General features: G+C 39.7%; 1 protein-coding gene across 1 annotated transcript in view; it reads left to right on the plus strand.

The window, feature by feature from the left end:
- Positions 1-24,418, plus strand: part of CEP112 (centrosomal protein 112) — a 214,867-nt gene that overhangs the window by 112,478 nt on the left and 77,971 nt on the right. Inside the window, exon 20 of the mRNA XM_016214517.2 lies at positions 13,135-13,365. Coding sequence (XP_016070003.2) covers positions 13,135-13,365 — 231 coding nt within the window. The remainder of the gene's footprint in view (positions 1-13,134; positions 13,366-24,418) is intronic.

Below are 24,418 nucleotides of genomic sequence, written 5' to 3' on the forward strand. Positions count from 1 at the left end.
AGCAAATATTTTATGTTCATATAGTTTCTCCCTGCAGAGGCTGCCACGTCCAAAGGAAGCAGCAGGAGCATAATCAACAGAAGTTTCTTTCTTAGCTCGTTTTCAATCCCCCTCCCCCTCCAATCAGCCAAGGAGCGAATCTGGCTACTGATTCTGTGGTTGGAACCATAGTCTAATGTTTCTCTCCACAATTTACATTAAAGTCTTCAAAAAGGGGTCTATACAGAGAATGTCTTCCACCGTGTTGTCTTTTGTTGCTCGTCATTGAGAGTGGTGTGGTTGCATCTTAGAGACGCGCTATGTGCTCTGGTACGTGGACTGAACTCAGTGCGCAGAAACCCTGTTTTCATGCCATCAAAGTGTTGCCGCTAAGAGGACAAGTGTGGTGACTGCTTCATGACATATCAGTACCCAGAGCCACTGCTTGTTCTTTTCACCCATGTCCCATGGGTGTGATGTTATAATTAAGGATAGTTGGCAAAGGGAACGTAGTCTGAGATCATCTTCAAGAACTTCTTTAGCCCTCTTCCAGGCAATAAATTAACTTTTAAGGGAAAATATAATAAGATGATTGTTTGAAGCTATGTCTGATGGCCAGCGGGAGAATATACATCCATGCACATGTGCGCGTGTGCGCGCGCACACACACACAACCTTTCTTCTGTTTTGCCTCTGAAGTTAATGTGTGAACTTGGCTGCAGCTGTTCTTGTAAAAATAACACAAAGGGGAAAAACACGCCAGTTATAATAAAGTAGCATTGCTCTATGCTACAGAGGGCCTTGGACTTCCTATTTTTGGTTTTCACCATAATCTCATCTGAGATCAAGAGTGTGGAATTAATTTATTTATTAGGCAAAGACTCTGAGGGGGAGCAATTGGGAGGATTCATCCCTTGAGTAAGAAAAGTTACGACATTTACTGGAACTGACAGTGGCCACACAGCCCCTGTTGTGGTCGGAGGTGGGAGACAGCCCTGCGCTCAGCACCCTTCGCACCTGAAAGTTTCAAGGTGGCCAGTTGCCTCTACTGAGCTTATCCTGACTCTGAGTCAGAGACCTCAGAAGTCTCATGACTCTTATTTTTCTCTCAAATTTTCCTTCACTTTGTCTTTTCGCTCAGTGTTTCTGCAGATTCCCTTCCTGTTATGCTCAAGAATCATATTTTTAAATGCTGAGATCTTTTTGTACTTTTCTATTTATTTTTTAGAGCATCTTGTTTTCATTTTATAGATGTAATAATTTTTCCTCCCTCCAAGTCTATGAATTAGAATGTTTTAATACCATTCTCTAAATTATCTCTTTCTTACAGGGTTGGTTTTTCTATTTATCTTTATGTTTGTCTTTTCTATTTATTCCTCTTGGCTTTTCTTAGATGCTCGATGATTCTTGCTTTCTAGTCATGCTTACAAAAGACGAATGGTGTGTTAGTTTCCTGTTGCTGTTGTAACAAGTTACCACACTCTGCGGCTTAGCACAATAGAAATTTACTACCTTTCAGTTCTGAAGGTGAGATAACAAATTTCTTTTACAAAACTAAAATGAAATTGTCTGCAGGGACTTTCCTTTTGGAGGCCCAAGGGAAGACTGTGTTTCCTTGTCTTTTCCAGCTTCCAGAGGCCACCTGCACCCCTGCGCATGGCCCTGCACCCGCCACATCCTTTCCTCAAGGTGTTTCCATTGTCACATGCTGCCTTCGCTTCGACTCTGGCCCTTCTCCCTCCCCCTTATAAGGACCCTTGTGATTACATTGGGCCACATGCAAACTGCAGGACAATCTTGGATCTCAGGATCCTTAATCACATATGCAAATTTCCAGTTATAAAATAAATAAGTTCTAGGGATGTAATATACAGAATGACGACTAGTTATCAGTACTGTATTGCATATTTGAAAGGTGCTAGGAAACTAAATCTTAAAAGTTCTCATCGTGAGAAAAATAATTGTAACTGTGAGGTGACGGATGTTAACCAAACTTACGATGGAGATCATTTTGCAGTATATACACATACCAAGCCATTGCGTTGGATGCCTAAACTTATACAATGTCGTATGTCAGTTATATCTCAATGAGACTGGAAAAAGCCCTTTAAAGGTAACCAGTAAAGGAACTAAAAATGATAAAGCAACTGTGTTTCGAAGATGGAGGAGGAATGATGGCGGATGGAGTTGGAAGCTAAGCCTTCATCTTTCATAGCAGGAAATACATGGTGGTGAATAAATTAATAGCTTATGAAATATATAGTGGCATGAGGGCGTTATCAGCAGAGTTACAGACACAACTGAAAGAGGTGAGTGTGTCTACCTCTGGGAAGTCAAACAGTAAAGTACGGTTTCATTAGGAGAACTTTTGAAAGTAAGTGTATTGGGGTGACCTTGGTTAGTAGAGTTACATAGGTTTCAGGTGTACAGTCAGTTCTATGACACACCATCTGTATATTGCATCGCGTGTCCAGCGCCCAAAGTCTCTCTCTCTCTGTTGCCCTAAAGTTGACCCTCGTGACCCTCTCGGTCCCCCCCCCCCCGGGGTAAGCACCCTCTGTTGTCTGTCTATGAGCCTGGTGGTCTTGTTTTTTCCATTTGTCGATGTCTGTGTTATGTCCCACATGCGAGTGACATCACTGGTCCTTGTCCTCTCCCATCGGACTTAATTCTCAGCACGATGCTCTCAGGACCCACCCGTGTTGTCACAAACGGCAGTGTTTCCTTCTTGTGGTGAGTAGTTTTCCCTTGCGTGTGTACATTCAGAGCACTTTCATGCCATTTGGTTTGTTTCACTATCTGTATTTTTTTATTGTGTATCTTAGAATTTTAAAGAAACACTTGAGAAAATGTCATAAAGAAAATGTTTGTCAATGCAGAGGCCCAATTTTTCTGTTTTCATCTACTCTAATATTTGTTTTCTGAGGCGCTCCTGACTAGTAAATCCATAGTGCACTTTCTCAGAGAAATTTGGAGGCGTTCAGAAGGCTTTATCTGTTATTTTAGTGTTCAGTGATCTGGCATCCTCTGAAGCAGCTATGAAACGTCATTTACTGCGTTCCTACAGGAGTGCCCAGTGAGGTATTTCTGTCATTGGTGCAGCAAAGGGATACACTTTTTAGGGTTAGGAAAACAAGGATAAGTCATTGGGGTTTACTGATATGAGTAACTCAGAACAGCGTAGGGACACCTTATGTGTGCTCTGCAATGGCGGTCGTGTGTGCTTTAAATAGAGCGACACAGTTCCTCTGTTGCCAAAGTGAAGAACAACAGAACGCAGGCGGAGTTTCGTCAGCGTGGAAAGTACATCCGATGGTCCCCAAGGTGCAGCAGTCAGTGTCATAGCGAGCAGAAGGCACAGAGCCTAAGTGGAAAGAGAACTTAGAAGAATGCTCTGAAACAGAAACTGCATAAAAAACTGAAACATTGTCAAAGATAAATAGAAGTCTGATTGAGGCAGGACTTTCTTCGTAAATCTTGAACATCTTGTTGAAATGTAATTTCATGATGTGGTAAAATGTGAGTGAGAAACAAGATACCAGGCTTTATTAAAATGGTGTTTCAGATAGGTAGCTCACCAGTGCGTGGGAAATCACTCCTTGTGGAAGAATCTAACGTGCTTTCCCCCACTAGCATTGTTTTAGATTTCCTTAGCATCAACATGTTAGTTGAATAGTTTTTATTGATCCAGCTGGCAACTCTTTGTAAAATAAAATATAAGGACTAATGGTCACTAAAGATTTTGCTTGAAAATTTAAGAAAGTACCCCAGCCACCTGAGCCTAAACCTCTGTGCAAAATTTCTATGAGTTTCAGAGCAGGAAGCTTTAGTTAAAGCACAGGACTGTCCAATAGAGCGGGTGAGGAAAGTCAGAGGGCCTGAGAGCTGATTCTGGTTGCTACTTGCATAGTTTGTGAACTAAGGTAATACCTTAATCCAGCAATTTCCAACGGTGTGCTGCAAGAACCTTTAAAACATGCAACACCTATTTAGTCAGGGGCACTGACCTCTTTTCCCTGAGATTGTCAAATGAAAAAATGACCACAGCCAGCACAACAATAGCTGTTGTAAATGAATCAAAATTATACCTATTTTTTGTCAGATTGGCAAAACATGTTTTTTGATGTGTCACAGAATTTCAGTAATTAGTTTGTGTGCCATGAGATGAAAATGGTTGAAAATCGCTGCCTTAATCCAATCTTTTAGAGATGCATTTTATTATTTTTGATGAGAATGATAATACCTACACTTTTATTATAAGGGTTTCAAATAAGTCTGTGAAGCTGCTTGTAAAATTTTGAGGCATATGAAACACACACAGGCACAATGGTTTTCTAAATCATAGAATTGAAATTCAGAGGATTATTTAAGTGATGTGGTTTGTATTGTGCATAACATTTAATTAACAGTATCCACTTGATTGTATACATCCAATTATAATCATACAGACCTGGGGGGAAAATCTTTCCTTATGACTTTTGAAATTGTATTATGGCATATGCCCACATCCAAGGCATCTCTTACTGAACAAACAAGAAAAACAAACAAAAAACCCTTTACATAATTTTTTGCTAATAAAAGTAATATGTACCTTCTCATTTCTTTGATCACATTCTTAGTTCCGTCTCTGCCTGCTTATTGGCTGCTGTGCTGTGGAACTGCCCAGAGTAAGACGAAGGTCATAGAGTTCTGTACCCATAGCAACATGTCTTTCTGTTTCAGTACTTTGCAGGTATTTAGTTTCATTCAAATACTTTCTTAGGGTTTGCTGGTTTCTCAATAAATAGCCTGAGCATAAGCCTAGTAATGTCAGTACCCTAGGACATGGCAGAGGGAGGAGACCAGATACCTAGGTAGCTAGGCATTAAAATGGACCTTTAAAATTATTAGGGGGTTCAGAAATTCAAGTAGGTCAGTTTTAGGATAATGAAGTCAGATCAAGAGGTCAGGGAAAGGACTTCATGAGTCCAGGTAGTTAAAACAAGAGATGATAAAAAAGGATGTGACTACGTAAAGACAGGAATGTAATCACCTAAGCAATTTTGGGTACAGGTAGTAACCTTGGTTTCGGAACATGCGTGGAGTCAGGAGTCCAAACCCCAAACTGTGAAGCAAATAAGTATCCGAGATTGAGGGTAACAACAAGATTTAGTCAGCGGGTGGCCCAAGTTCATGGCTGTGAGCCTACCTGGGAGGCAGGATCTCGTTTGGCGAGAGCCCTGCTGGACGTGCCCTTCTTGGCAGGGAGTGATCCAGAGGGCGGCTGGGCAAGTGCCAGGTTGTGTCTGAGGCTAACTGGAAGAGAGGGTGAAAGGAGCTTCTGAACCTTTTAGGGTAATAAAAGCGAAATCATCTGTCTCATGTTTTGTCAGGTGACCTTGTTCAGCACACTGAGCAAGTACAACAGGCACCTAACTAGCAGGCTACCAGCAGGTTAACAGGCATCAGCAACTGGGTGACTACTGACCAGTGGGAGTTACAGGTAGTTACATGGACAGAGCCTTTAATTGCAGAATGGTTTTGGAAGAGCTCTGCATTAAGTTGTGGAGGCTATTCTTGTTAACAAAACTGCCTATCTTCAAATATGTTTAATATTTATTTGTATTTAGGGGAAAATCAATTCATGTATTTATCAAAAGTGTTAAGCTAATTCAAACACATTTAATTTTTCTTTTCATCTCTAAATTTACTTATATTAGCATTTTTTTATGGGTTTTGGTATCTATGATCTGGATCCAGATAGCTTTCCTTCCTTAGTTAGTTTTAAAAGTTTTATAATTAGGATCCGTATGCCTGTAGCTAAGTGCTTGATTATCTAAGATGCATAACTTTACTTAGATTTCATAACTGTCTAGTTTTACCAGACTGTAATGTTGAAAAGAGTTTGACATTATATTTAGTGAAACGAATCCTTGAAGTGGTAGCCTAAATCCACCTATGAATTAATTTTAAACCTGTTTTCATAGTATGTCATTGTTATGAGTCATGTTTCTAATGTCCATATGCCAGTTGTTATAGAGCTATCTATACCCATTAGATTAGATATCTATATCTAATACCTTCAAGCTAATATACACTTGAATATATTTAAGAACATCCTGTTTTACACTCTTATAGAGCCTCAGCTAAAAATACCCGTGAAAAGGTTAATATAATTGAAAGTAATTTTAATGTGAAAAGGCTAAATTATTAAAATTTAACAATTATATACTTTATATTTATAAGCAGAGGTAAATAACATCACCATGGGTTTAGTTAGAACATTTTTTTTCTAGCTATTTGCACTGACTTTGCCCCCAAAATACCTTTTTATATATGGTGAATTCATTTTATAAATAGAGAGGTAAAAGCCACAAGTAACAGATCATGTACAAAAATACAGGTTATTATAATTAAGTTGTTGCTGCAGTCTCAAGGGGTTGCTGTGTTGATGCCCAAATCCCCCAGGAGGCTTTCTCAAGTGGGTGGATTACGAGCGAGGTAACCTCCCTCTCTTGGCTGACTCCATACCCTACACATAATACAGGGTATGCTGACCTCTAAGGTATCTTGGGGTGGCCCACCTGGACAGTAAAGCTGTCTCTTAAGGTCAGGTTGACTGGGGAGGACACTGTGCTACCGTGCTGGAGATATTCATATCAAGCAATGGCTTTAGAGTGGATTTACTTTAGCCTGGGTCCTTGAGCGTCTTTCAGAATTCCTAGAACTAGATCCGTCAAGAGTTACACTGCTTCATGCACTCAGAGAAAGGAATATTAAACTAGGTATCTTTACTTGTAATCTAGTGTTTAGGGGAAAAAATTGAAATAATAACACTTCAGGTTTATTTCTTTAGATGAGTCTGACTTATAGTATGTTTTTAATGCACACTTAAATTAGAAATGTGATTCTGGTGTTTACATGGTGCTGACTTAAAATATATCGTGTGATCCTTTTGTATTAGTTTCTGCAAATATTTGAAGAATCAGTCGCATGAAGTGCACAGTGCACAGAAATGCATGCGTGCTGGGAAGGAAATGCTGTCAGAGGTAACGATAGCGGGGCGCCCGTGCCCATCCTGTGGAGGGTCACCGAGTGGGCTTCGCCCTCCTGAGGGCAGGGCTCTTCACCTTCCCTCGCCCCTTGCTGGAGAGCCAGCCCTGTGCCTCTGCGTGTTCTGGATTTCCCCACGTTTAATTAAGCAGCCTAACTTCGGAGTGTTTGCTCGGTAAAGTCCTCTGGCTGTTAGCACAGCAGTTCGTGTTTTCTGAATTCTCACCTTAGGGTGTAGAATGTTTGCATAGAGAGGCTAATAACTGGTGGAAAACCTAGGTCAAAATTTTGCTGTTTTGGGAAATGGGAAGTTTAGTAAATGGAGAGAGAGTGTTGGAAATCTACTTTCCAATTACTCGACTGTTGTTCTTTACAGAAGGTTTCTAGTGAAGAACTCAGCCCGAATTTCATTCTTCTTCCCAGGCCAGGTAGGTACCTGTCACTCCCAGAAACTGTCAAGAAAATACCTTTGAGTGTTTCTAGACGCTGCAAATAACACCTTCCCAGCACGTGGTCCTCCTGGCCCTGAGCCCGATGTCGCAGCCAGTGAGCTGCGGGTGATGGGTCCAGGTTGGCTTTTCAGTACTTAGGCGTGGTCTTCTCAAGGTGGCATTTACCAGGTGCTGTTTGAAGCTAGTGTCTCTTAGTGTCGTTGTTCTCAAGTGGGTATTTCCACTTTTCTAAATTTGAGTCTAGAAAATTTTTATATATTTATAATTTATGCTTCTGTTAATTAGATAGTTTCGTTGCTAAAATAAATGCTTATACATAGTAGTTCTTTTAAGTGAGTAGACATTTATTTGCAAATTTCCCAAAATAGTTCAATGTGCTGTGAATCTTTTTTCCTTTTAATTGTAAGTTAATCTAAATGCAGATTGTTCTGGGTTTTTACTCACTTCGCTCAAGAACTACTTTCAGTGAGATGATTTGGGTGGTTCTAGGATAAAACTAGAAATTTCACCATCGGTTGTGAGTTTTTAGCAGTGTTGCCATTGCGCAGCCCTGATGTTTGCTGGTCATGGGGCTCGTCACACGTTCTGCTGCCTTTTCCACGGGTCCACGTGCCAAGAACGGGCGTTCTTCTCCTGTCCTGTCACCCTCACCCTTTTCTTTATTACTCTGCCTGGAGCACTCTCTTCCTTTGCAGGTAAAAATATTTTTTCTCTCTTCATCTATGTCCTTTGTAGTATGTTCCAAAACTGCGTATTAATGGTTCTAAAATTTTTCACCAAATGAAGTTTTTTCTTGCCTTTCCTATATGTTTAAACTGTCCTCTTTTTCATCGTGTGACTTAATAGTGTCATTGTGATCAGTGATGCCACGTTTTAATTTCGTGTATAGAATTCCTTCCAGAGTTAAGCGATCCTTTTGGAATTTGGGGTGTGTAAGTCCCTTTCTCATCTTTACAAGCTGTGGAGGAAATGTTTTCACTGAGTCACAGGTGAGCTCATGACTTTATCTCTAATTCCTGAGTCTAGTAACTGTAGATCAAGAGTGAAAGCACAAAGGTACTTTAAATATACCAAACATGCAAGTTGGATCTCAGAAAAAATTGTGAATTACCATAAAGGTAAGTCTGCTGGCTCTTCGTTCTGAATATCTTGCAGTCAGTTAAGGGGTTTATAAAAGCATTTTCCATTGGGTAGCGCACAGGCATTATGAGTCAAGAAAGTTCTGCTTGCATCTTAGATGCAGCAAGTTAAAAATGTGGTATTCAAAAACATAAGTGAAATTGAGGGACATATCCTCAACAAAAGAGAAAATTGTCATAATGTTTGCATTAGAACATTATTAAAACTGTTGCCTCTACCTATAGGTCCTTCCTTTCCCATGCTCCTGGCATCCCTGTCCCAGAGGCAACCATTGTCCTTAATCCAGTGGTATTATTGGCTCACTATCCCCACATACACAGAGATATGTTTTATTTCTCTTGGATATATACCTAGGAATGGAGAGAATGGACTTTTGTCTGTTGTGTAAGGTAGGGATCTGATTTCATTTTTTCATATGAATAACATACTGTCTTAGCACAATTTTTAGACTGGTTCACCATTTACCCACTAAACGGTGATGCCAGCTCTGCCCAGTGTGAGCCTGTCTGTTATGTTCCACTACTCTAGTTTTTCTATTCTCTATGACAGCAGTTTTCAACCAGTGGGCTGCTAGAATTTTAAAAATATGCAGCACCTGACTATTTAGTCAGGGGCACTGACCTCTTTTCCCTTAGATTGTCAGATGAAAAAAATGACAGCAGCCAACACAACAATCCAGTGTGAATGCCCTGTCTTGAACCATAAATATATAGGTCATATAACAGAGTTGCACTTTATTGGTCACATCGCATAATAAGGTTGTGTCGGATTGGTTAATTCTTGCTACCACAAATCCTTATATGTAAGCAGAGGCACCTGATTTTTTAAAAAGTCACATTGGAGCAAAAAGGGTAGGTAATTACTATTATTATTTTTGTAAATCAATCATAATTATACCTATTTTTGGTCAGGTCAGCAAATAATATATTTTTTGGGTGTGCTGCGGAATTTTAGTAATGAGTTTATGCGCCACGAGATGAAAAAGGTTGAAAATTGCTGCTGTGATAATATTACACTGTGTTAAATGTAGTGACACTATTTTAGGCCCTAATGTGTGGTCTGGAATGTCTCTCTTTAGGAGTATCATGGTACCCTGTTCATCCCCATACGCTGTAGATTCATCTTGTCAAGTTTCTTGAAAGCTTTTGTTGAGACTTTAGTTGAACTTGCGTTGATGGATGCTGTCAGTCAATTTGGGGAGAACTGATGGAGAGACTTTCCATCCCCCTGATACATTTCTCAGTTATTTAGATCTTCAGTGTGTTTCAGAAAGGCTTATAGAGTTTTGCACATCTTTTGGTAGACATTTCTGAGAATCCTATATTTATTATAGTTGTAAATGCTGTTGTATAATTTTTTGCTAGTGTATAAAAATTACAAATGATTTTTAACATTAACCTTTTATTCAAACCCTTTTTAAACTCCTTCATTATTTCTAATAATTTGTATATTCGTTTTGCATTTTCTCTATAGACAGTCGTAACATCCATGATTACAGATGGTTTTGTTTGTATTTATTTTTCGGTCATAGAGTTAAGAATATAAGTAGTGATAGTAGGCATTCTTTTCTTCTTCCTGGTTTTAAAAGGGCTATTTTAAAACTTCATGATAAAGAGCGAATAAAAATGCTGAGTTTTTGGTACCTACCTTTTATCTGGTTAAGAATGGTCTCTTCTGTTTTCCCTATTTGGGGGGGGGTTGTTTTGGGGGTTTTTTTTAAATCCTCACCCAAGGATATTTTTTCCATTGCTTTTCAGAGAGAGTGGACAGCGGAGGGGGGAGAGAGAGATGGAGGGAAGGAGGAGGAGAGGGGGAGAGAAACATCGATGTGGGATAGACACATCAATTGGCTGCCTCCCGCACAGCGCCGAGAGACCGGGGATTGAGCCTGCAACTGAGGTACATGCCTGTGGCTGGAATCGAACCCAAGACCCTTCAGCCCATGGGCTGACGCTCTAACCACTGAGCCAAACTGGCCAGGGCGTTCTGTTCCCTATTTTGCTAGGAGGTTCTGTCGTGGAATTTTACCAAATGATTTTCTGTGTATCGAGATAATCCTAAGGCTTTTTTCTTTTAATACTTTAATGGAGTAGATCATATTATAGGCTATTTTCTAACATTACTCTAACATTATGTCCTTCCCAATTCTTTCATGATGTATTATCACTGGATTCAACTTGATAATCATTGTTGAGGTTGACCTGAGATTTCTCTTTTTTGAAAAGGGTTTTTAATTGATGTTATGCTGGCCTCATAAATTGAGTTGCTGAATAATCCCTTTTCTGTTCTCTGAAAGAATTAATATCAGAGTGAGTTATTTGTTTCTTAAGTACTTGGTGAAACTGGCCAATAAAGCCATCTGGCCTTGATATTTCATTTCTGGAAAGATTTTTGACTACTATTTAAATTTTTCTAATGGTTATAGGATGACTCATATTTTCCAGTTTTTCTAGTTAGTTTTGGTAGATTTTTATAGCCTAGAGAGTTTCCTTTTCATTTAAATTTGATATTTATTGGCATTTATTTTAAATGGTAAGCTGCCCTTACACTCTTTGCAACTTAGTGTTTACATATTTTTGCATTTTGTTTTACTTGGTTTGCTAATTTATGTCTGTGTCATGAGTGAGTCGGCCTCTAATTTCTCTCTTCCAATTTCTGTCACCCCTCGCTATCAATATTATAACTTCTAAAGGTGTATTTATCTTTCTCTATTCTTCAGAAAAGTTTGTAAGAAACTAGAATTATCTGTCTCTTGGGAGGATTTTTAGAACTCACCTGTAAAATTATCTGAGTTTAGTGTTTACTTTGTGGGAATATTTTCTAAAATAATTTTTTATTTTTCAATTATAATTGGCGTACAAAATTATATTAGTTTCCGGTGTACAACCCAGTGATTAGACACTTATATAACTTACAATGATCACCCTGATAAATGTAGTGCCCATCTGAAACCATACATAGATATTACAGTATTATTGACTATATTCCCTATGTTGTACTTTAAAGATTATTAAAATTTTTTAATTTATTTTTTTATTGTTAAGAATATTAGGTATCCTCCATTCCCCCGATTGTGCCCCCACCTGGCTCCTGCCTTCACCGCACTATTGTCTGTGTCCATCTTTGTGGGGATATTTTAAATTACTTTTTCTATTTATTTAGCTCTTTTGACATTTATATTTTTGTAGGGATCTGTTTCACCCAGGTTCTTCAATTATTGCCATAATATTTTTACAGTACTGTCTTATCTTTTTAATCTGTGATGGATCCATAGTATGTCCTTTTTTAAATTTTAATATTTCATTAAAATTTTATTTTAATGTATAGTCATTACACTATTTTTCTAGTTAATACTTCTGTGAGTTTATTTTCATCCCTAATATTGTTAATTTGTGCTTTCTTTCCTGGTTCATCATTAGTCTTGCCAGAAGTTGCTCTGTGTTACCAATATCTTAATTTGGTTGCCTACTTTATTAAAAATTAGCCTTTTGAAAACATGTAAGTAACATGTTAAGGCTACATATTTCTTTTCTTTACTTTTTTTAAATTTTTATTCTGCTTGATAGTGTTCTGCTCCCCGGATTCCATAGGTTCTTGCCTTTCCTCAGTTCTGGAACATTCTGCCATTATATTTTCCTGGCTTCCCTACCTCCCCACCTGTCCTCTTTGCCTGGAACTCCAGCCGTGTGCTGGACCTTCGGATTTGCCTTCTAGCCTCACACGCCTCCCTGTAGGCCTTGGCTTCTGATGTCCTGTGCTGCGCTGTGTGTAGCTTATTATTAATAGACCTCTTCTGTTCCACCGCTTCTCACTTCTGCTGGTTAAACTGCCTTAGCTCACTTATTCCATCTTTTATACAAAAATTTCCTTGTCAGAAATCATATTTGGTTCTTTCTCAAATTGGTAAATTTCTGCTAAGCCTCTCCTGGTTTATTTGTTTTATGATCCCCCCCCTTTGTTCCTTTAAATAATTTACACAGGTTTATTTTGTGTTCTTTCCCTGATCATTCCCGTATCTGAAGTGCTTGCTGGGGGATCTGTGTGTGTTGACTCTTGTCAATGGTGGGGGTTTTCTGGGCTTAGTAATTTTTAAATATGATCTCATTTTTGGTTTATCTTGATTTATGGGAAACTTGGAGACATCAGACTGTAACAGCTTCTCTGCAGAGGGCATTTGTTTGAGCTTCAGGCGGGCGTTGATAACACTACTGATCTGGAACTGTTCAGCCCTGTCCCAGTGTCTCTGACTTAATCACGGTGTCATGGTCAGCCCCCTACTCCTTCCCCTGAAGTTGAGGACCTTTGCAGGTTGCAGAATAACACATGTACTAATCCATTCACATAGATGTTTGAAATATGTAAAACTAAATACGTGGTCAAATGTTCTGGGCAGTATTTATGTCTGGGCTAGGATGGCCTGGGATTAGAGGAACATAGAAGGAAGGCAGGAAGTGGGCATTTTTGTACTTTTTTAGACTTTCGCGATTCTTTTATGACCTTCCTCTGCCCATTTTTCATTTTTCCAAACAAGGTGATCGCTGACATGGAGGCCCAGGTGCATAAGCTGCGAGAAGAGCTGGTCAGCGTGAACGCGCAGCGCAAGCAGCAGCTGGTGGAGCTCGGGCAGCTCCGGGACGAGGAGAAGCAGAGGGCCGCCCGGGACCACGAGGCCGCGGTCAGCAAGCTCAAGGCCGAGTCCGAAAAGATGAGGTCGGAGCTGAGGCGCACGCACGCGGCCGAGACGGAGCTGACGCTGGAAAAGGTAAGGCACCGCCTCAGCTTCCCACGGGCTTGGAAACCCACGTGTGAAAGCCGCGGCTGCCGCCCTTGCACTTCATCTCTACGAGGTGCTGGCGTAGACTTATGGACATTAGACATTAGAACCAAGTGTATGAGCTGTTCAAATGAGCAATTTCGGCGTCTTGCTGTATGTCTAAGCACCACTAAGATAACACGGGGAGTTTCCTAACCTTCTCATTGACTTTCATTGAAGGGATTGCATGGAATATCCCATTCTATAGTAATTAAATACACATTGTGACAAAACACTGTTAGAATACTGTCAAATATTATACTGGTTAGGAATACTGGGGCTGTAGCCCTCTTTTTTTAGGTTAAGACTAAGCTTCAGGTCTTTTCTAGATTGTCTAATAATTATTTCTAAGTTTATAGTTTTTATAAGTTTAACATTTATGGTGACATATTTTCCCAGATTGAAATTTCAGATTAAGAAAAGCTTCTTTAAAATTATATATTTTTGAAATAAATATCAATATAATGTTTACATATTTGGGGTTGACTTATGGTCCAGGAACACTCTCAAATACTCTTTCTTTTGATGTTTTGGAAAGGTGTAAATATTTTAATTGGGGAGTAAATGTGAATTGTTCTTAAGCATAACAAGTGTAAATTGTCCCTTGAGTTTCTTAAAACCAATCTATATCCTGGGATAAAGAACTTGAAAAGTGTAGTTGAAGAATCTTCTAATTCTGTTTCATTTTTCCCTCTCTTCTTCATCTCTAAATGATTTTAAACCTTCATAGTGTGTATAACACCATGCTAGGCACTACACTGATTTTACAGGGGTCAGGATCCTAAGGTGCTTACGTTATAGTAGCTGAATTCATCTGAGAGTCGGATTTCAGCCAACTGTGGCCTTTGCAGCTTAGCTCTGAACCCAGAAATGTACAGGAAAAGGTCTCTAAAGGGGCGGGAGGGAGCCAGGCTTCTTGGAGGAACAGTAAGGAGGCCAGGGTGGCTGGAAATGACGACTGAGGAGGAGGAGAGGTCAGGGAAGAAACCTCAGAGGTGGACTGGTCCTGTAGATGCGTCTAGGCCTTTGAAAGGGCTCTGCTTTGACTCTTGGCTTGGCGGATTTAGAGCAGAGGAATGACATGATCTGACTCACATTTGAAAGGACCTGTCTGCCAGCTAGTGCTGAGAACAGACTGAATTGAGGGCAAAGAAGGAAGTAGGGAGGCCAGTTTAAAAGCTATTGCAAGAATTTAGACAGATGATAGAGGCCTGGGCCTTGGGCAGCAGCAGTGAAGGTGGTAGAAATGGATCAGATTTGGGTAATGTTCTGAAGGTAGAGCTGACCTGATGTCTTGTTGGTTCAGATGGGAGGGAGAGGAGAGAGAGCTGTCGAGAGTGTTCCAAGGACTTGCTGGGGCCAGTGGACAAATGGGATTACCTTTCACTGGTAGGAAGAAGAGTATAAAAAGGACAGGTTGGTCCACTCGGACCGTGGTGCAGTTGAGGGTGTTAGTGATAATTCCAGCAAAGCAGTATGAAATGATATTTTGATGCTAAAAGATACAGTTTCAGGAAGTAGGGACATTTCCTTCTATGGAATAGCTTTAATCCTCTGACAATAGCAAATAAAAGAGAAGCTAATGGAGAGCGAAGGTGTTACATGTACCTTCCTGGTAACTCTTGCACACACCTCACCTTGCCTTTAGTCATCTCTGCCACCCACTCAGAGTACTTCTGAGTAGATAGTCTCCAATGGCACAGATACAAGTGCAGCTCAATTTAAGCAAAGCCAGATTCATAAAACATACAACTTAGGCCTTGATTTTCTTTTATTATACATTCACATTTTAATAGATGAAATTTCTTTTTACTAGATGAAATTTTTCAAGTATAAGTTTGTATGTGTTACTGACAGTTTACAGGTAGTAAGAAAATAGTATTAGAAATCCTGGGTAATTCTTGGCAAACATTTCTGGAGGGTTTTCTATATCCCAGGAAGGCATTATCCCAGGCACTCTGGGGACACACAGAAAAAAGCAAAAAGAGGCACTATCTTCAAGGAGATTCTAAGACATAGTGACTGCAAGACACACACACACACACACACAACTGTAATGCGAGGTAGAGTGTAAATTGGGGAAGAATTGTTTTCTGCTAAGGCCATTGGGGAAGATTAACTGGAAGAGATGTCACTTGAACATAAGTAGATGTGGAAGATGGTATTTGAAGCCAAAGGAATGACAACAGCAAGAGCAAACAGGACTATGTACATGGCTTAGGGGTTCACCAAGCAGAGTGGCTGGTGATGAGGCTAAAGGACAGCTAGGGATCATTGAAATTCTCCAAAGCTGTGATAGGTATTTTAGCTTCACTGGGGGGAGAGTGAGAAGCTACTGAAGATTTTAAGGTAATGAAGTGTCAATAGCCAAGTGATTATTAGGAAAATCTGCCAGTGTTGGCAGGGTGCCCCAGCAGTAGAAGTAGTTGGTGGGAGATTAATCCAGGCGAGAGGCCCCTGAGGGCACACTGGAGGTGAAGGAAGGTAGTGAGAGTACAGCAGTGACGATGGGCCAGAGGAGACACACTTGAGAACCACCTCAGAGATGGCATTGGTTAGAGTGGGTAAGTATAAATCAACCCTCAAGCCATTGGGAATGTAGGAGAACTTTCTGGTTTGGATAAGAAAAAAACGAATTCAGTTACAAACATGTTGAGTTTGAAGTGCCATCACCACACCCAGCTGTGATGTCCACTTGCTGTTGAAGGAACATTTACAGGTAATCATAAGAGAAGGCAGGGCCAGAAAAAGCAGCTGTGTGAGTCACCTACAGAGAGGGCCTGTTCAGGAGGGAAATGGAACGAAAACAGCCGTGAAGGAGGAGCTTCAGTTAAGAGTCAGGGAGGAAACAGTCAGGGAAGGGTCATCAAGGTCAGAGGAATATGAAAAGAATGTGCTTTCATGGAAATAAAGGAAGAGAATATTTAGAAAGGAGGACTGTCAAGAATGTGACAGGAAATCAGGAGGGAGGAGGGCAGAGGTAAGGTCACAGGATTTGAAACTGAGAAGTCATTGATGATCTTGGACAGAGCGCTGAAAGTGATAGTATGGACAGAAACACGGTTGCAAAAGATAAGTGAGAGAGTAGTGAGAAGTGGGGACTCGTGAATACTCTATTGTTTTTGGAAAATCTGATATTAAAAGGAAGGTGGAGTCCCAAAGAGCAGCAGGAGTTAAGGAGAATATATCTTTAGGCTGAAGATGTCTTGAAATACAGGAGAAGGAACTGGTGGAGAGGAAGAGCTTAACGATGCAAAGAACCGTGGGTAATCAATGGCTGTGACCTGAGAGGAGGGTGCGAGTGCAGCGCAGGCCCCCCTCTCCCTGTGGCTACAAGGATCCAGCCACAGAAGGCACTGGTGTGTTTCTGGAACGCACCTTGCTCTCTCCTGCCTTCAGGTCTTTGCACCTGCTCCCCCCACCCCCCCGCCTAGAATGCTCTTCTCCGAGATTTTCCATGGCCACCCATCATCATTCTCACCACCCTGCACCCCTCAGTGTCCTTCCCTGACCCCTCTGTCTACAGCCTGGCCTACCTCTACCGTCTTGCCTTTCCCTATAGTCTTCAAAGCTCGTCTCACTATCTGAAATCATCTTTTAATTTTTTTCACTTGTTTATTTTTTGTTTACCCCCATTGGAACGTAAGCTCCATTAGCAGCACCTGGTCTGTCTTGTTCATTTCTGTACCTGTAGCATCTAGAAAACTCGGCACATGGTAGCATGGCCGTACGGGCCTGGAAGGATGAAATTTTTCTGAATTGAACTAAAAGCACAGGAATACAAGAAGCTAGAAATGAGGGTTTAGCATGGTAATTTTAACTAACGTGGATAAAAGTTAATCAGAATGTGAGGACTTGGCAGAGAAAGTCTAGGGAATGGGACAAGAGCCTACGTGGCCTGGTGTTTACCACCTTGAGTTTTGTCCTTGCTGAGTTGGTGGAATGAGCCAACCCCAAAGTCCATATGATAAAATGACAAGTGCTGGGCTCTTGATATGAAGATTAATTTGTATTTCTGATTGATAAATGTTTTTACTTAACTAGTAAAAGAGTTTAGTCATTTCCAAATGCAGTGAAGACCTGGACATGGGTTCCCTAAAACAGTCCTTGTTAAATATTCATTTTTAAAGCTCCAAGATCATCATGTGTGGTGCCTGGTTCAAAGCAGGCATTTTAAATGCTGTGTGAACAAAAGAATGGTGCTGAACTGAGAAACCCAGCATAGCCACTGTGAACAGTACTACAAATAAATAAAGAATTGTTACTGATTTATCCAAATGTGATTTTAACCCGTTATAAATACTTCAGGTAGGATAAAGTATATCTTTATAGTCAAATATTTAATTGTTTTTTAGTGCTATAATTTCCTCCATATTACTTAAGAAGTTAAACACACAGCATAAGTCTTTTTATAGATGTGGTTTTAATTTTTGACACAAACTAGACATTTGAGTTCTTATTATAAAAGTTTGAATTAACACTAGTGGGTGGTGGGTAATTCTGCTGCTAGAGTGTTTTGTCAGCATGCATGTTACTTGAATTCTCCTTGTATCTTATAAAAGGCTTAACGTTTTATCATGTTTAAATAAATCTGAAAGTTAGAGTATTTGCTAACAGTCAGAATAGAGGGGTTTAGAAATTAATTTTCTATTATTAAGTATAAAATTGAGGTTTGGAGAGGAGAAGAGGATGGCACCTGAATGATAAGTAATCTAAATGTCGCAGCCCCGTGGGTCGGGCTGTTCTGGGAGCCCTTACAATGGTAAGGTCATAAAGAATTCCCAGTTCCACAGCCTCCATAGCTTCTGCCACTGGCCATTTAGACCTGGGTGATATGTTCAATGGCTTCGAGGGAAGAGACATGTGAAATACCTCCACAAGGTCAAAATTCCTGAAATAGAGAATAAATGATTGACACTTGCAACCTGAAAGCTGCTTTTCTAGTCTTTTAAAATCTTTTCAAACCAAATTGAAACAAAGCCCATAGAAGATGAACGTTTGAAAAATTAAAGAGCATTACTAAGTGATGATAGTGGGGAGTGTTCCGAAGACTGATGAAAACTTCGGTATTTAAAATGTACTGTTGTTGAAGAAATCGATTCAGCTATTTTTAAAGTAACTTTCCTTGAAATAGAAGATGCTTTAGAAAACCCGGAAAACAGAGAAGACTGTGCAAGTCCCTGTTACCACCATCCCGCAGAGAAAGCCAGTAGTAATCATTTGATGCACATGTAAATTAGCCATGCTAACCGAGATCGTGCTTAACTGTTTCTTTCACTTTTTTTAAAGTTTGCTAAGAATATTCCAGTGTCATTGGAAATCCTTTGAAAAGATAGTTCTCATTGTTTCATGATATTCCGTTCTATCAGTGTAGCCTGATTTACTGAGGTATTGATTTTTAAGCATTCTCAGGAGTGAAGCTGAATATTTGCAATAGGTTTGTTGTTCACGTTTCATTCCTGGACTGACCAGGTCACCTTCTCGGTCAGTTTCTCTTCTATCAGCGTCTTCTCAGCACCTTCACGTAAACTCATTTCATGTTTAGAATGATAAAACTCTTGTCTTTGTGGCAAATACGTGTTGGTATTTGCCTTTTAATATTACCCTTTTATGATGCACAAAGAGACTTGGTTTGCATGTCGTGTGGTTGTCCATTGTGTCCTTTGTGAGGTCTTCATTATAAGTAGTAGTTTCAAGAGTCACAGTTTGATATTTAAAAGCATGAATACATCACACATTTTCTACACGGTACTCTACTGAGTAAAAAGCGCTTATGAAATTGACATAGCATTTACCAGCCTGGGCTCCGGGTCTGTAATTTTAATGGTATCTGAAGGATTATACTGGAATTCTGCCAGCCTGAAGTCATTAAAAGGCTTTGAGCAACAATTCAGCATCTTTTTCAAATTTAAGAAAAGCTCCATATGGCATAATTATTCAAAGCTAAGGTCATAGAAACTACTTAAACCTTTGAAATTTATAATTAAAGGATTAATATTAACTTATGAAGACATTGTCATTTTGGCTTAAAATGGATTTTTAATCTCAGTTCTGTTCTCTTTACTTTGATCTTTTCCTTTTTTCCTTTGCTAAAAAATATAAAATTTTTATGCCCTTAAAATTTTAAACTAAACGTTATCCTCAAAGAGTTTAGATTTATAAAAATTGATTGATAAACAACATCCAGTATGGTCTTTACAATATTCCACAAAGGTGGATGAATTTGAAATTTTCATTTTCATCTGGGTATATAAGCCACAGCTTGAGCTAATGAACTATAATGATACCTCTAGACATAAAAATAAATTCATTTACAATAGGAAAAACATGCGCAAATGACAACTTGGAAAAGTTTGGGTGTTCTCAGAGTTTCATACCACGGAGTAGTGTGATCTGACTTAGGCTTGAAAAGATATCTCTAGCTGTGTGAGAACAAAGGTAGGAAACCCAGGAAGGGCATTGAGTGATCTGAGTGAGATGGTGGTGGCTTAGACCAGAGTGGCACCAGTGGAGGTGGCCAGATTCCTGCTACACTTTAAAGTTGGAGCCAACATGGCCTTGACAGGGGACGTGAGACCAAGAAAAAGTGAGCCACAGATAAGCTTACACATGGGGAAATGAGGAATTCCATAGTTCCTCTCTGAGGGATGGGATTACATGTGACATTTAAATCATATTGTTCAGCCTTTTCTAAATGCTCTACATTTTAACTACTTCATAAGCTAAACAATAATGTACAAAAGTCACCACCTAGTTATACTGTTGTCCTGCCCCTGAGCCCTAGAGTATCTTCAACCTGACTCCCCTTTTCTGTCTCTGGAAGACCTGAGTCACAAAGAAAAGGACATTAGCTGACATCAGAAACTGAGCTGAGGGATTGTGATGTTACCTGCCCCTGCCCACCCCTACCTGAGAGGCTGGGGGTTCTCAAGTGCCCTATCCCCTGGCCTAGTCAGCTTCCTATCAGGCCGGGGTGGGGTGCCCTTGTTAGCATCAGAGAAGCCAGTCTCCCTGGCTGCAGCCCACTCACAGGGCTCTCCTCTTCCCTTCTGCCATCTTAATGGGGCCAGAGGAGATTTGGACCCCACTGACTTTAGACCACTCACCTCCCAAGGAAAGCCAAGCCCCAGGTCTGATAGGAACGGAAGGAAGAAATAGTAATGACCCCGAGACACAGCAGGCTGGTAGTCCGAGGCCCCGGAGGGACACAGGACCATCTGGCCTCAAAGAGAAGGTAAGACTGAGGCACCCTGTGTGTTCCTGAGACAGGGATCTTTCTAAACATCGAATCTCACTGGGGGCTGGATTAGGCACCAGCCATAGGAAAACAGCCTCTACCCTCAAAGAGGGTTATTTCAGTGGTCCGGGATAAAGGAACAAAGGAAACCGTGATTACATGGGACTGAAATTAGAGTCATTGTCTAGATCTGTGGGACACCGCGCCCGGGAAACACCCAGGACGGTGTCTGGAAGTATGTGGGGAGGGGTAGAATCAGGCACACCCTTCTGGACAGGTAGATTGTAAGCTAATGGCGTTTCCCTCCCTTACTTAAAAACTTCCGGAGGGCCATTGCCCACAACAAAGGGAAGTTGCCTAGCTCCTTAGCCTTCTGACCAAGCATTTGCACAATCCAATTTTTCTTCTCCTACCTTTCCTTTTTTCTTATTTATTTTAATCAAGTTAATATTTTAGTGTACAGTTGAGTGGCATTAAGTCCATTTAAATTGCTATGCAACCATCACCACCATCCATCTCCAGAACTTCTTTCATCTTGCAAAACCTAAACTGTACCATGAAACACTGGGTCCCCATTTCCTCCTCCCAGCCCCTGGCCCCCACGATTCTACTTTCTGTTGCTGTGTATTTGGCTCCTCTGGGGACCTCATGTGAGTGGAATCAAACAATATTTGTCTTTTTGTGACTGGATTATTTCACTTAACATGTCTTCAAGGTTCATCCCTCTTGTAGCACGTGTCAGAATTTCCTTTTTAAAAAAGGCTGAATAATATTCCACTGTGTGTATATAAGACATTTTGCGTATCCGTCCAGCCAGTGAACACTGGGTTGCTTCCAGCGCTGGCCTATTTCATGCATAACGCAGATATGGGTATGCTCACACAAATAGCCGTTTGAGTTCCTGCTTTATACCCAGACGTGGAATTGCTGGATCACATGGTAATCCTATTTTTACTTTTTTGAGGAATCAGCCCTACTGTTTTCCATGCTGCTGCACCATTTATAGTCCTACCAGCAGTGGGCCAAGGTTCCAGAGCCTCCACATCATCACCAGCGCGTGTTGTTTCGTTTTTGTAATAGTCATTATAATGAACATGAAGGGGTAGCTTCTACCTTTCTTAACTGGCTCCCCTCCGCAGACACAGCCTGCGCTGTGCCCACTCCAGATGGGCACAAATTTCCACAAATAGGCTGGGAGCAGTCTCCCTTGGGGGCTTCGTGTATCCCTCTCTGCCTGGGGCGCCCGGGGAGCTCTTCCTCCTCACTCAGCAACGCCACCTGTCCCTGTCTTGCCTTCCCTTCCAACTCGGAAGAAGTCGTGCGCTTTCCTCTACTCCTATAACTCTTCATTCATTCCTGTCTTCGTAAAACAATTTTTATCCAGATTATATATAGATCATGTATAAATGTTGAAAAAATGTCACCACAATCAAGATCAAGAAGTGTTCCATCACCACCAATGTGTCACCAGACCCTTTGTTGTCAACCCCATTTTCTCCCCCTTGCTCCAGCTCCTGGTAACCACTCACCCATTTTCTGTGACTCTAGGTTTGTCTTTTCTGGAATATATACGAAATGAATCATTCAGTGTATGACCTTTTGAGTCTGGTTTCTTTCCCTTAGCATAACCCATTTAAATTCATCCGTTGTTGTGGGCATCAGTAGCCCATTCTTTTTTATTGCTAATAATATTTCATTGCACGATGCACCAGAGTTTATCCATTCTCCTGTTGGAAATATTTGCATTGTTGAACATTCATATAAACGTTTTGTGTGAACATAAACTTTTTATTTCACTTGGGTAAATAGCAAGGAGTGGGGTGCTGGATTGTATGTTAAATACATTTTTTAACTTTATTAGAAATTGCCAAACTGTTTTTCCAAAGTGGCTGTATCATTTCGCATTCCCATCAGCAATGTATGAGTCCCAGTGGCTCTGCATCCTCCTTAGCACTGATATTGTCGAGTTTATAGTATTATTTTAGCCATCCTAATAGGTGTATTTAGTTGCATGTGTATTTCCCTAATAACTAATAATGAGCATCTTTTCATATGTGTATTTGTGATCCGAATATCTTCCTTGGCAAAGTGTTTATTTAAATGTTTTTCCAATTTTATATTTATTTTATTATTATTGAATTTTGAGAGTTCTTTATGTATTCTGGATACAAGTCCTTTAAAAGATAGCTGATTTGCAAACACTTTTCACAGCCAGGGGCTTAACTTCATTCTTTTAACAGTTTCTTTCAAAATTCAGAGGTTCTTAGTGTTTATGAAATCCCATTTATCAATTTTATTTTATAGGTTATGCTTTTGGTGTCATAGCTAAGACATCTTAACCTAGGGTCACAGAGATTTTCTTCTAGAAGTTTTAAGTTTTATATTTAGGTCTGTGGTTCATTTTGAATCAACTTTTGTGAATGGTACAAGGTACAGATGAAGATTGTTTTAGCACCATTTGTTGAAAATATTATCCTTTCTGCAATGACTTGCCTTCGCCTTTGCAGCTGTTTTGAGTATCAGTTGACCATATGAGTATGATATACAGCTGGACTCTATCATTTTGTTCCGTTGATATGTATGTCTGCCCTTCTCCAGTACCACACTGTCTTGGTTTTTGTGCTTTTTATAGTTAGTTTTGGAGACAGGCAGTATGAGTTGCCCAACTTTTTTCTACCTTTTTGAAGTTGTTTTGCCTATTGGAGTTCCTTCGTATCAGCATAAAGAAACCTACACAAAATTCTAGTAGGATTTTTGTTTGTGTGTTGAATCTATTTCTCAGTTTGGGGAGAATTGAAATCTTAATGATATTGAGTCTTTCAATCCATGAACATTGAATATCTTGCCATGTATTTAGGTTTTCTTTAATTTCTTCCATCAGTGTTTATAGTTCTCAGCATATGGGTATTGCATTTATTTCATTAAATCTATACCTAATCATATCATGTTTTTAACTTCAATTCCCATTTGTTCTTTGCTAATATATAGAAATGCAATAGATTTTATTTTATATTGGTCTTGCATCCTATGACCTTTCTAAATGCCCATGTTTTAAAATATATTCCTCTTAAAATATTTTATTTCTTTTGATTCATTATTTTAGAGTATATTTTGAACTTTACATTCTGATTCATAATCATTTCTCTCTCTCTCTTCCTGTGTGTATTTAATACCTGAGATATATGCCCCAAAATGTTACTAATATGTATACATAAACATATATCCACAATTTAGAGTATGCTAATCAATTTCAATAATAGTATAGGCTCTATCATTTCACTTATGGCTAAAACACTAGTTAAGCAGCCAGGTGTAGAGTACTAATATTTTTTGTAATTTCCAGAATGTATTTCAAATTATTATTGAAAAAAAGAAAAGCTACATTTTTAAGTGTGTGCAGATGTGAATTTTGGCTAACAGAACTGTTGTTAATATTCATCTCTGGTATTTTCTTGGCGAAGAAATGGACATTTGTTCCCACTGCGTGAGTCTAAGAGATCAGTGGACATCCCAGAGTCCTCTAAGGAGGCAACCCTGGGTCACAGAAAATAGCTCATAAAACATCAATATCTTTGGCTCTTATTTGTGACAGTTGCTTTGTTATACATTTTATATTATCATCAAATGCAGAATTTTAACAGATTTTAAATGAGCTTTTAAAGATTTATAATTTAGGCCTATGTTTCTATTAATTATTGTAATTCTAATATAGGTTATGGTGTTTATTCAGCCGAGGCTGCTTTATTAAATTGAAGGATGTATCAT

This window comes from Miniopterus natalensis, chromosome 17 (assembly GCF_054644295.1).
Source record: "Miniopterus natalensis isolate mMinNat1 chromosome 17, mMinNat1.hap1, whole genome shotgun sequence".
Classification (NCBI taxonomy): domain Eukaryota; kingdom Metazoa; phylum Chordata; class Mammalia; order Chiroptera; family Miniopteridae; genus Miniopterus; species Miniopterus natalensis.